At 36.1% G+C, this 14,038-nt stretch overlaps 1 protein-coding gene across 1 annotated transcript; it reads right to left on the bottom strand.

The window, feature by feature from the left end:
* Positions 1-1,179: 1,179 nt before the first annotated feature.
* On the bottom strand, positions 1,180-9,483 carry LOC101983539 (prolactin-2C2-like). The gene is made up of 5 exons (XM_005355136.1): positions 9,453-9,483; positions 7,136-7,311; positions 3,495-3,596; positions 2,270-2,449; positions 1,180-1,371 (listed from the first exon to the last, which is right to left on the bottom strand). Exons 1-5 carry the CDS (start codon positions 9,481-9,483, stop codon positions 1,180-1,182), a joined length of 681 nt encoding a protein of 226 aa, XP_005355193.1.
* Positions 9,484-14,038: the final 4,555 nt, after the last annotated feature.

Below are 14,038 nucleotides of genomic sequence, written 5' to 3'. Positions count from 1 at the left end.
ACAGATTACAGATAGTCAGAGATTAAAAGCAGTAAACCAAAAAATAAGCCATGTAAAAATGGAAAACTCACAGAGAGTCTGAATTATGTATATTATTATATTATCTTTGAATTTTTTGACTGTGAAGGAGCTAAGTAAAGAGAGATATCTCATTGTATGGGCTGCTAAGCTAAATCAACATGTATATTCATAAAGGTATTTTGACTTCTGAATTTGGGTCTAGGAACATGTTGCTTTGGAAAAGAGTTTCTTCCTTGTTTCCACAGAAGATGAGAACCTGTGGATTGCTTCCAGACCAATATGGTTTCATGGAACAAGACACCCTGAAAGGTTGCTGTGAATACCCCTGCAAAAATTACTTTACCCAATAAACAGCAGGAAGAAGTTTGGACAGAACTGTGCCCATATCCCCAAATATTGTTTATAAATATTCTTTTACATTGAAAGGGAGATATACTATAGAGATTTGCATGGGTATGTACCTTGATTTATTGATATAAATTTAAGATACATTTAGTTATACTGTGTATATATATTTTTGATCTTGATTAAGGTATTTATTGTGTTTGTCCAGGCACTGATCCCACTTTTAGGTGTCACACAAATAGACCAAGCCAAACAATTGTAATACATATGTAGAGGGCCTAGGTTGATTTCATGCAGGATACCTAGCTGCCAATCCAGACTGTGAGCTTTGAGACCAGAATAGCTACTTCTGTGGATTCTCTTGTGATGGACTTGATCCCCATGACTCTTACAATCCTTCCTTCCCCTATTCAACAGGATTTCCTAACACAGGGCTCAGTGCTTGGCTGTGGATCTGTGCAACTGTTTCTATCAGTCACTGGTTCCCTCATCACAATTGGGATAGTCACCAATCTGATTTCCAGAGAGGGCAAGTTCAAGCTACCTACCCTCTATTGCTCAGAATCTTGGCTGTGATAATTCTTGCAGATTAGAGGGGCAGATGGAGATGGTAATTTGAGGGTCAGGTTAAGGGTTAGTTGGAGGGATAATTACTAAATAGAGATGTCTTGATATGGGTGTTGTTTGGGGCTAGGCTGGTGCAAGTGAAATTGCCACTTTTTATTTTTAAATGAGACAACGATAACAAAATTCAAAAGATAAAACGTTTATAGGATGCTACATATTTCAGAAGCAGATCAGATGGAAGAAGGCTTAACAATTGTTCATTTTTAAATTCTTGCACTTTATGACGTTGAGATAAATGTCAATCTTCTTGTAGTCACCATCTAGGCAGCTGAGCTTATTATAATAACCCAAAATGCGAACATCTTCTTTTGCTGACTTCGGTGATGCCACTTCAGGCAAGGTAGGAAAGTTCACAGCTTCTGCATTTCTAGGGTAAAGCTGATTACCAAAAGCATAATCAACTATCAATTATATTTAAATATTTTCGGTGCATATCCCATCTAAATGCTGAATAAAGATTTGTAAATTGTTAGAATTGTCAAAATCACCTAAATGTATGGATTTTCACTGATTTTGGAGAAGATAAATGCAAATCTGGTGTTTGCGTTTTTTGTTTTTGTTTTTTTTTCTATCTGATCAATTACATCTTACAAAGTTAAGGGATATACAGTAACAAGTTATTTGATTTTAGATTTGGATTTGAGAAGAGGACAATGAAAGAATAAATGTCCATTATGTCACTTAAGGAATGTTCATGTTCTCAAAAGTCCTTGATTTTTCCTTTTTTTTAAATGGGTCCTGGTATTAAAATAATATTCTTTTTTCTTTGTATTGAAAATACATTTTTTCTCTTGTAATATATCTTATTTTTCAGCCAAATCAATTCTTTGTATTATATATATATATCTCCTTAACTTGAGAAGCAAGAATTTTTAGAGTTTATATAAAAAATGGTTTTTATATGGTTTAAGATGCAAATAGTCAAGGAATGATGATGCTAAAAATACCTACTCAAGTCTTTAAGTGTCTGTCTTTTGAACCAGAAATGCTACTGTTCAAATTAAAATGAGGAACAAGGTTTGTTTTTTTTCTTTCTGAGAACCATGGTATGTGAAAGTCTGAATAAAGCTCACCACAGAAGGTTGGAATTGCCAGCATTCGCTTATTAGTGTGCCTTTTAGATAGCTGCAGGCCAAAGTACTTGCTTGTTTGTTTTTATTTTTATTTTTTATTTTTTTTATTTTTCACAAATCAAAATGCTTCAAAATTTAATTATTCTTTCTTTTTGTCACCTCATTTATGAGAAGAAAAGTAAAGAGAAGTTAGAACAGCTCACCACGTTGAGAAGGGTTTTGATGCCAACCAGCTGTCCTGAGCTCTTTTCCTTGATGTCTTTGACTTTGGAGATAACACCAGCAGGGATGCCTTTCAAGGTAGATAGTTCTTCATTCAAGTGTCGCAGAGGTTCTTCCCAGGCATTCAAAAGAGTGCCCACCCGATTCAGCAAGAAGCCAAACTAAGTGACCACATTTGAGCAATTACATTAGAATCATCAAAATAAAATTGAGTTAGATAGAGACAGTTTTTCTTGAAAAGACTGAGATAAACTTCCCCTTTGTTGTTCAAATATGTGTTTAAAACAATCTTTTGTATATAATACCAGCTGCAGAAGTTGTGGTATTGTGATAAAGAATTTTAGAGTAAATTAAATTCAGAAATGCCATTAGGGTTCTCTGTAGTAATTCTCATGAAATATAATCTCTTTCTTCACTTTGATTTTTCCACTTTCTTTCATAATTTCTCTGATTTTAATAAGAATTATAGAGATTCAGAATGTATTTTTGCCATTAAGCAGAACAAAGTGGACACATTCTAACTGTGCAGATATATAGGGCTGTATGATAATATTTAATCTACATCATATTGTGATGGTTTACATAGGAAGTAGGAAGTGGGAGATTAAAAAATAATAAATCACAACAGACATGAGTGTAGAGTTATAATCATACAGTGGAATCACAACACACTGCTCACCACTGCATTGTATATTCTCTGCTCCTTTCTGTAGCTGACTTTTAGGCATGACACAGGTGAGAATAATTAGGACGCAGGATCAGAAACAGAAATTGAAAGAAAAGATACTCAGAAGCCAAGAAGAGATGGTGAACTAGTTTGCAATCCAAAGAATTGGAAATACAGGGTTCATTACTAACTTATGATAAATACAACTGTATTGGCATTGTCTAAGCCTACATCAATATGTTCTTATCTTTTAAGGTCAATGACAGTTTAAAAACCCCAAAAGAATAATATGAAGAGTCTCAGTGTTGGGTAATGGAGAAGGGTCCTTAATATGGACAATAACATGAAAATATTACTTAGCAGATTTCACTATATTCAGCTGTACCGCATAATTTTCCTTTCCTTGCATATTCTGTCTCCATTTTCCCAGAGATATGATTATTATGTCTATTGCAATACTTATTAAGAACTTACAGCATGATAAATACAGTGTACTGTTTCAAAAGTTTTGTGGAAAAATACAGGGAGTGTGGACTCACTTGTTTTTTCATGGCTTCGCTTTCTGGAATGGAGAGGGAAGAAGTGTGGCAGCGGATGAGGACTGTGTCATTGAACCCGTAGGCTTCAGCATAGTGGTTTTTCTGGAATTGGTGAAATATTCAGTTGAGCTTGGAAATTGTGAAAAGAATAAATGAACAGAAATCTAATGCATTTAAAGTAAGTGCTAAAAACCAAAACTAATATATTAAATAAATGAGCTTTGAGAACATTTTAATTAAAATACAATTATGTTTTCCCCTTTCTTTTCTTCTCTCCAACCCCTCCCATGTCCTCTTTTTCTAACTCCTCCTATCATCTCACTCTAACTCCTAAATCCTTGGCATATATGTTAAATCATTATTGTTATATCTACACACACAAACACACACACACACAAACACACACACACCACACACACACACACACACACACACACACTCAATCCAATGAGTCTGTTCGCTCATTCACAGTGTTTACTGTGCATAAATTATTGCATGAATTATTAGTTTACATTGCATAGCCAATTTGGGGGCTCATTCCCAGGGAATACTTTTAACTACACTTTAAGCTTTATCTGTAGTGTCAGTTTATATTCATCTAACTTTCAAATTTCCCAAATCCTATTCACTATTTCAGTGTTTCTAGAAGTTATGATTTGAGAAGCAGGGGTTAAAGCTAGCAATGCCCTAAATCACTATTGTTTTATGTACCATTTGTAACAAATGCCACCGTGTATAGCATGCCTTGAAAATACCTTGGCACCTACACAAGAATATTTCTCCTAGGTCATTAGGAATGTAGAATAATATTGCATTGGTTAGGACAAAATAAAGCTTAAACCCTGCACAGGCTTTAAAGAAATATAAACCATGAACCAACTAAAATGGAAAATTACTTTGCTTTTGCATATTAATTAACATTTAGTTATTTGTTATATACTCCTACATCTTTATTATTTTTAGTAGCTCTTATTTAAAATCATAATTAGAGAATTATTTGATATTTTGAAAATATTTATGATCTTGGTGGTGACCCCAATCAGGAAATGTAAGTGATTAGAACAACAGCCTGCAAAATGAATGATAGGAACACCATTTTTTGCAAAACATTGAGCTGAATTCTCACAGCCCATTGATGCGGAAATGTCACTGATTGTGACTTCATTGATGGGAGTAGAACATCTAACACATACTTCAAAGTGTCTTCATCTTGAATACCTAACCAATTGCCCTGCATATGCCAGACCTCTTTGTTAGTAAATCAAATATTTTTTTTAATTCATTAAAAATAGTTTCTAACATTTGGGAATCTGAAGAGCAATTATCAATTATCTTGCTCTCTCTGACTTTGCCCCAAATGTCTTTAGCCCTATTTAATGCTTACAAGTCACAGCAATTCAGTTTCCTTTATTACAAGACTGTAGTGTCCAGTGGAAGCAGAGAGGCTAGAATAGTACGATCAGGTGGAGAGGGGAAGGGATGAAGGTGGGGAGGAAGGAAATATGGAAAAAGACAGATAAAATTAAAGGCCATTTGAGAATAGCATGAAAACCTATACAGTATAAGATTGCTAAAAATATGTGTGTGTGTGTGTGTGTGTGTGTGTGTGTGTGTGTGTGTGTGTGAAGGTGATCTAAATGAAAACTCCAAATAATGGGGGAGACAAATCACCATCTGGTCACCTCTTACCACCAAATGAAGCTTCTGGTACCAGTATTGGGTTACATTTAATTGGGTTGAAGGCCAAAGTGGTTAGAAACCACCAAATAACCCAGGCTGTATTTTGGCTGAGACTATAGTTTGCTCTCCACAAACTGATGGCAAGGCCCCATAGTTGAAGACAATACCTATAGAACCCATTGAACATGAAGAAGTTGAGCGGGTGCTTCCACAGACTTTTACCTCTGTGTGCTAATATCTTTGGAACAGGAGGGTACTCTGGACACTATCAAAAGATAAACATAAATAAATACCAGCTCAGTCACAAACTCTTTGATATACAATGGTATCCTGCCTGCAAGAAATCCTACAGCAGCAGTGGTACAAATCTTGTGGAAGTAAACGAGTAATACCTGATTTGACTTAAGACCCTCTCCATGAGCAGTCAAACCATATTCAATACTTTTTAGGGAACCAAGAACATGATACTGGATAACCTTGGGTAAAACTAAATGCTACTTTCTAAAAACAAAACCCAAAGAAGACTGTGAAAATAAAAGGACTCCTAATGACATTCTTCTATATTCATAGATCAGTGTCTCATTTAACCAGCATCAGAGGAGCTTCCTCCTTCAGAAGAACAAATACAGAAACCCACAGGCACACATTATGTTGAGAGTAAAAGATCTTGGACCACTCAGGCCTAAATGGAATATTTCCATCAGATCTCTCTACTCAGAGGTCAGGGAAACCTAAAGAAAAGGAGATAAAAAGAATCTAAGAACCAAAGTGGAAGGAAGACACCAAGAAACCAAGGCCCTTTAAATCAACATAGTTTGCTGTGGTGGTTGCACATGCCTTTGATCCCAGCACTTGGGAGGAAGAGACAGGTGGATCTCTGTGAATTTGAGGCCAGTCTGGTCTATAAGAGTTAGTTTCAGGGGCTGGAGAAATGACTCAGTGGTTAAGAGCATTGCCTGCTCTTCCAAAGGTCCTGAGTTCAATTCCCGGCAACCACATGGTGGCTCACAACCATCTGTAATGAGGTCTGGTGCCCTCTTCTGGCCTGCAGGCATACATGTAGACAAAATATTGTATACATAATAAATAAATAAATAAATAAATAAATAAATAAATAAATAAGTAAAAAGAATAATTAAAAAAAAAGAGTTAGTTTCAGGACAGGCTCTAAAGGACCAGAGAAACCCTGTATCAGAAGAAAATAATTTAAACATATTTAAACTCAACATAATTTAAACGCATACAAAGTCACAGAGACTGAGGCAGGGTGCACAGGGCCTGTGCTGGCCTGCACCAGGTCCTTTGTGTCTATATTATTGTTTACAGTTTCATAGGATTCTTATGTGTATGAGCAAGGTGGTCTTTGATTTTGTGCCTCCTCTAGAGCCCTTTTCTTTTCTTTTGATTGTTTAGTCCAATTCTGATGTTTTAGTTTTGTTTTTATCTTATCTTACTTCATTGCTCTCCCTAAGGAGCCTGTTTTTTTCTAATGAGAGACATGAAGGGAGTGGACCCAGAGTGGGGTACATGGGGTGGATCTAAGAGAAATAGAGGAAGATGAAAGGGCAATTAGTGTATATTTTGTGAGAAAAATATCTATTTTCAGTAAAAGATAAAACAAACAAGTAAATGAATAAAGTAATATTAGTGATGAATAGCCCACTAGATAAAGGAAACGAGAAACATTTTTCTTGTTATTCCTAGCATGTTTTTAATAGAGAATTAAAACGAAAGCAGAACAAGAGATGAACATTAAAATAGTAGTGTTTCAGTCTACATTTCTTGCAACTGTTTTCTTATTGGCTCCACAGTTCAGTAGCTGCTGTTTTCTTATCCTTTGAGAAGGAACGCCTGTTTCAGATTTAGATCATGGTGTGCTTTCCTATAGGATAGGCTATATCACAGCCATTGTGATGGAGGCCTGATTTGTTATGAAGCCAGAAGTCAGTGGGGGTACTTACAAATTCAGTGAGCATTTCTGAAACTTTTTGGCTGATTTCATGAGACTGACTGCCTGCTACATCAAACATGTCTCCCAAGGAATTAAAGCAGCGGCCATTCCTCATTGCGCACATGGGTACAGATGCCACGTTCTCCCACAGAAGCTGGTTGGACACCAGGAGTAGGAGCAGTGTCCCTGTTAAAGAAGAAGAGTGACTCTGAGATATATTTCTGTGGGGTTATGAAAGTCATCCTGTCAATGGAAGCCTTATGTGGTCAAAGTGGCCTCCTACCAAGAAACTCTTTTGAACACTGTAGGAGTAATTCAATGGGAAAACTAATCTAAGTAATCATATTTTCTCAGATTTCTATTTTGAATCATTCAATCATCATGAATGTCCTTTTTACAATTTATTAAAACTACTCCCAAAAGTGTTCTGTATTCTAAAAGCATTTGGAGCTTAATTTAAGTCAAGGCAGGGTATCAATCCTTTCTGTTCAAACCATTTAATGTCTAGTGAATTGCTGATATTTTATATAATAAGAGATGTTATGAGTTTGTAGCATTTAAAAATATATTTGTTTTATTTTAAGTATAACAGTGTTACATGTCAGACAAAGGCATCAGATTTCTGAGAATTAGAGTTACGTATAGTTGTGAGCAGCCATGGAGTGCTGAGAACCAAACACAAGTCTTGTTCAAAAGCGTCTACAGCTCTTAACCACTGAAACAGGATCTAAATTTGTCTATTATCAGTTTGGGGCCCCAGTATAAAAAGAACAGCTCTGTGAATTAGCTTTATCTTTGAGTTAGATGGGAACAAACACACAATTGTTCAATAATACTAACAATGTAGATTTATGCCACAATCTGAAATAAATAATTCTGTACCATAGTGCCACATTTTCTTCTTTTTCAATATTTACATAAAGTTTTAATATTTTTTATAATGACCAAGATTGGCATCATCATCAATTTACTTTTGAATGATGGACATATCAATATTTAACACTTTTAATATGATAAATCAGTATCTATTTATTACAAAGAAAATTCTATTACTTTCAGTGACACTAGTCTGATAAATGGATTTGGAAATGTGCAACTGAAAATTAGGGAATTGTTACATTTTATTCATGGAAAAATAAATAAAATATCAAATTATTCTGTAGTATACAAGATAGCCAGGCACCTTTTAAAAGTAAATCAAAATGTTACAGACACACATACATACATATGGACACACACACATACACACACACACACACACACACACACACACCCCAGACACAGATACACACACAGGTACACACATACACACGCTCTCATTTATCATTATAGGATGTTAAAAACCTAACAAGAGCTAATAATTTTGTTTTGTCACTTCATAAAATTCAAATTATTCTTATTGATAATCCATATTACTTGTAAACAAAAGGGAATATAAGCAATTGTACCCTCTTTTCTGTTCTTTAAAATTTTTTTGTACGTTCTGATGTTCAGTTCACATTCCCCAACTCTTCCCAGATCCAGGAACCATGCAACTTCCTCACTTGCACAACTTTGTGTCATTAGAAAAACAAAACCAAAACATTTAAGACCAATTTGAGCTAACCAAATATTCTTTGATGTTCAGTCTTATACCAGAGCATGTTCAAATCATGAGGGGATACACATTTAATAAACTATCTTTTCCACTCCCAACAATTGCCTACGGCTTCAGGGGTAGAGGATTGTGTGTTCAGTTCCCTTGCAGCTCTGGTATTTTCTCTTGTGTAAACTTGCTCAGGCTTTATGCATGGTGAAAGAGTATTTGCCTTGAATGAAATTTTAATGCTGTATAAACATATATTTGTTATTGTCATTGACTTGTCCCCAGGATAAAATATGTATGCGTCATTCCAGTCAAGCAACTTATAGCAGAGACCCAGTAATGAGTGGATGCTACTTTTTCCTTCTGTAATTGTTAGAAATTCTATATATATGCTCATATGGTTTCATTACAGTTAAAAGTGTCAATGTTTGAAATTCTGACTTTGTGAAATTTATTATTCCATGTTCTAAAACTTAATGTGTCATTCAGAGTTGTGTAGACATACAACTCCAAGAACCCTTGGTCTGAGAGTTGTTGTATAGTTGCTATCTAGAGAAATGATTAGAAAGTACTTCTTACTTACTTTATCTTTTCCTTTTCTGGGTCTGGTATTAAAAAAAATACCTATTTCTTTCTTTTATGGGGGAAATAACACTGTAAAAAGTAAACTATCCAAACCAGCATTGTACAGTCATGCAATGATTAAGGTCAACTGGAGGAAGTTGGGAGAAGAGCTACTTACAGGAACGTGGTTGAGTCAAGGACAGCTGCATCTCCGTGGAGTCCCACCACAGCTTCGCTGCTGATTCAGGGAAGCTGTTTGACCAAGTCCCGTCTCCAGTTAACTTTCCACCTCCTATATAGTGCAGCGCATCATCCCCAAGGCCAGACACTGCTAGGGGGCAGGAAGAAGTAATGTCTGGAATTCAAGTTGAGGATACCATTACTCTCACCCATCATTAGCTAATAGCCTCATTACAACAATGATCAACCTAGGTATCTAGGTAGTATTTACCTCGTTGTTAGGTCATCACTATGGTTCATGTTGTGTTGTAAATCATCAGAGCTGTTTCTGAGCCATGAAGAGTGCTGCAAATTTCTTATCACATCTACAGTCTCTCTGATAATTCTTCTGTTTCTTGTAAATTACAAAGGTAGGCAAAGCCTATAAAACTGTGCTTAAATCAAATTCAGACATATTTGTGTGTTCTTACAGCAGCTTCGCCACTCTTAGGTGAATCTATGTATCTGGCTTGGGTTGGTAATGGCCCTCTTGGACTGAGCAGGTCCCTTAGAGACACTTCTTAGCAGTGGCCATCATAATACCACATAATACTATAAAACCCAGCTGTAACTTTGAAACCTTTTACCTGTCTTAGCACATGTGGCATGGACTAGAACATGCGGCATCTCATTACATAGTCTCTTATATTTAATACTGTTTGCATCTGACTCACTGACAATATTCTGTATTATATGGCCAATGGGGCCTCACTGATTTACAGGTCATGGTAAACTAAGTAAATAATTTATGACATATTTCAGTAATCTTGAGATTTTAGCTAATACTTCTTCCAACCATGCTAGATAACTGCTTTCAAATTGCTAATTGCTATCTTTGCTTGTCCATGACTTTCCAAATCTGAACAATACTAGATGCTACCTTCATACAATAGAACCTTAGCGATAGTTATCAGAATCAATGAAAGCCCAGTTTTATCTGCAACAAACAAATGAACGTTGGATTGAGTTGAGTATTTTCCTGAAACATTAAACAAGAAAGCAAGCAAAGCTCCTATTATTAAGGTATGATAAATAATGAAAACTCACAGTAGTGATTTGACTTGTATCCTCCAAAGTACAAAGTTGTAGAAAACAACGTGTACCCCACACTGCCTTATTTATCTAAAAAATACATCATCAGTATGTTCATATTCATTATTGAATTAAATGGATTAAGAATAACCCACGAGGCTACGGTGCAGAACTTCTCTGCTGTTTACACAGTTTAGTAGCTCTTGTCCTCTCCCAGTGAAGGATTATTATTGTCTGAGGTTCTGATTATGATGTTTTCCGCTCCAATTTATCATGCATCCCAGTGATTAAAGTTGTGACACCTAATGTAGACTGGCAACAGACTAGGAATAATTTAGGAGACAAACCTCTCGAGATTACCCTCAGAAAGATTTGTTATCTGGCTACTTAAGTGGCAAGGAATTGCCCAGATGGAATGACCAGGGGATTTCAGCAACAACATTGTACCCTGCAGCTTCTAGATCCAACTGTCTCACCTGTCTTGCTGTATTCAAAAATGTCCTCTTGCAGTATGAACCACAATAAACTCTATGTCATGAAAGGGATAGAGTTTTTTTTTTAAAATAATGTTCATCATACCAAAGAAAAATGGAATTTTAGCAAAATTCATCACTTACGATGACATTAATATTCATCATCTTGAGGCAATTTTGTAAGGCCATTGAGCAATCTTTGTGGAGTAGACCCCCACTGTACTGGGGCAAATTGGGGACAGGGCCCATTCACTTACACAGAAGTGTGTGACATCACCTGCCTTCTTGTGTCTGACTGGCTCCAGGCTGACCCTGTGGCTATATCTTACTTATCAGCCACGCATGTCCGCTGAAAGGTCTCAGAGCTGGAAGAACAATGTTCATACTGAAAGCCTCTCATTTCCCATAATAACATAAGTTCAACTTGGTTTTATCTCCACAAGTAATTCTCCTTAACATTGGTACACATTCTGCATTTGAACAGGTTAGACACATTTCCACATCAATTATCATAAATTTTACACATTATGATGTTTGGTAGCCATAATTACCCATTCCTAGCTAAAACCGAATCCATGTCACTTTAATGTTGTTACGTCTGTATCTATATTCTGCTGCTCACTGTCTCTGAAAAATTTCAGAGCTGTCAAGAATTTATGCTCAGTTAGGTGAATGTTCACCAAAACAGCAGCAGTCAGTTCATTAATAGAATCAACACACCCATAATTTTATTGTGGGGGCGTCTAGTCAGCAGTATATCCAGTCACCCGTATATGCCAGCAACAGCAACCATTCTCCAAATGAAATGTGTGTATTGGCTCCTACTGATGGCATCTCCTTTACCACAGCAACAGGTTCACTGCTAACACCTGTATCTCTTAGTCTCTTTCATGAGACTGTGCTCTTGACATCTCAGTCTTTAGAGACATATATATGAGTTAAATATCCCTCCACCAACCTGTCCCTGGAGACTTTGCTTTGAAGCCATCCCAAGCTGTTCAAATACTTCTTTCTGGAGCCCCCTTTTCTTTACACATCCGGCCTCAGGAGCCCTTTAGAAGCTCAGTTTTCACTCCAGTCACTGTTGCTCTGGTCCTTGTCAACCTCTCTGGTTTGTACTTCAGCCAGGAGAAGAGATAGTCTGAGGAGACACAGAGGCGTCCCTCCTGCACTACTCGCCAGGACCATGTTTGTACTCACAAAGGTCGTTTCTTTTTCCACCACATAGCGGCTGAGAGCTGATGCCTACATTTGAGTAACTATACAACCATGTACCCAAAAAGGAATAAAATCTTGCCACAAGGAATCCTGCCAGAAATGTAATTCTTCTAGAATTTTAGTTAAGAGCTCTAAACTGTTTCTCAGTGCTCCTAAAAATGTAGAGAGTTTCAAAGTATAGTCAAATGTTGATCACACAGTAAATTTAAAACAGGACACAAGCCTCTATTTAAACTTCATACTTTATCTCCTCTCATGATTTATTACAAGGTCATGTCACTTGACTCCAAACTTAAATGCGGAAATAGAGATTAAAATAAAATCACAACGAATAAATATAAAAATCTGTTACATGAAACAATACAGAAAGTTAGTTTTCTGTTGAGCAAATGTGAATGTTCTTGTCAAATAACCAAACTAATTGGAACAAGTGCATATGTGAGCTATAAGGGTTCACTGTGGACTCTGTAACTCGTGAAATTACACAGCTAAAATGTTCATTGATAAGAAATAAAATAATAAGAATTTACATCTCCAACTCAGAAGCTACCATTCTCTTCAATTATTTTAGATATATGAGTTATAGAAAGTAACATTTAAGAGAGATTGAACCCAGGGAAAATATCTCAGCAGTTAGCATTTCGTCCATTTTAAGCACTAGGAACAGTCAATCAAAATTTTGTTCCTGGCTGCACTAAGCCTCAACTTCTGCTGTACATCCAAGTCCATAAATAACTTTGTTTATTGCCCTTATTTTCTTTTTTTTTTCCACTTTTTAAATAGATTTTTATTAGCTCTACATTTTTGTCTGTTCCCCTTCCTGACTCTCCTCTGCCCCAAGGTCCCCATGCTCCCAATTTACTCAGGAGACCTTGTCTTTTTCTACTTACCCCTTATTTTCAAAATATTTGGGAAACAAACTGACAACAGAAAATAGACTGATCAATTTTAGCCCAGAAAACATGTTGAGTAAGAAAGAAAAATTTATCTAATTTAATTACAACTTCAATGCCTTCTGCAATTTAAAAATTTATCCAAAGTCCTGAATAGGGAATACATCACATATGGATGGGAATATTAGAAATACTAACGGTACACTTCTAAAGGCATTCTTAGATTATATTCATTCTCTAGTACACTACAGATACCATGAAGCATAAAATCCTTACCGTTGCCAGTGTAAAAAATGCTGTGGCTGCTTCATCAACTCATTGGAAAGCTGAGAGAGGATGGTATTTTGGTATGTTCCAACATGAATAAGGAGCTCATGATCTCCCTATTCCTCTGGACCTGTCAAAACTACAAATTTTGTAAGTGTTCAGGTAACATACTAATACACAGGTGGTAGAGTTTGGAGTTTCTATGTAGATTATCACCATTCCAGCCAGGGATTCAGCAGAGAATGACATTTACAGCAAGGGACATTTTGCTAGATCTCAGTGTCAGAGACTTTCAGGTAGATTGAATTTTTTATGTGAGAAATCATTGAATATAGATGAAAAGGACAAAGAAGAAAAACTGATCACTCAAAGGAAATATGGCAAAGACTAAGTTGATCTTAAAGCAAAGTTTTAGAGAATATTAATAGAGTGACCATTTGGGGGAGATTGTATGGAAACCCAATTCATTAAAACCTTCCTAAAATATATACAAATATGAAAGTTATCTAAGTGAAATTTCCAAACAGTGGAGGAGATGGAGGCCCTTGACACCAAAAAAGATTTCTAGTACCAGGAATGGGTCAGATCTAAATGAGTTGTTGGCTGAAGGAGTTCCATGGAAGTCCCCATACAAAAGCTCTCCACAAACAGATGGTAAAGCC

Source organism: Microtus ochrogaster, chromosome 16 (genome assembly GCF_000317375.1).
Source record: "Microtus ochrogaster isolate Prairie Vole_2 chromosome 16, MicOch1.0, whole genome shotgun sequence".
NCBI lineage: Eukaryota > Metazoa > Chordata > Mammalia > Rodentia > Cricetidae > Microtus > Microtus ochrogaster.
The sequence above is the reverse complement of the archived record's forward strand: the minus strand, read 5'-3'. Positions and strand labels throughout refer to the sequence as shown.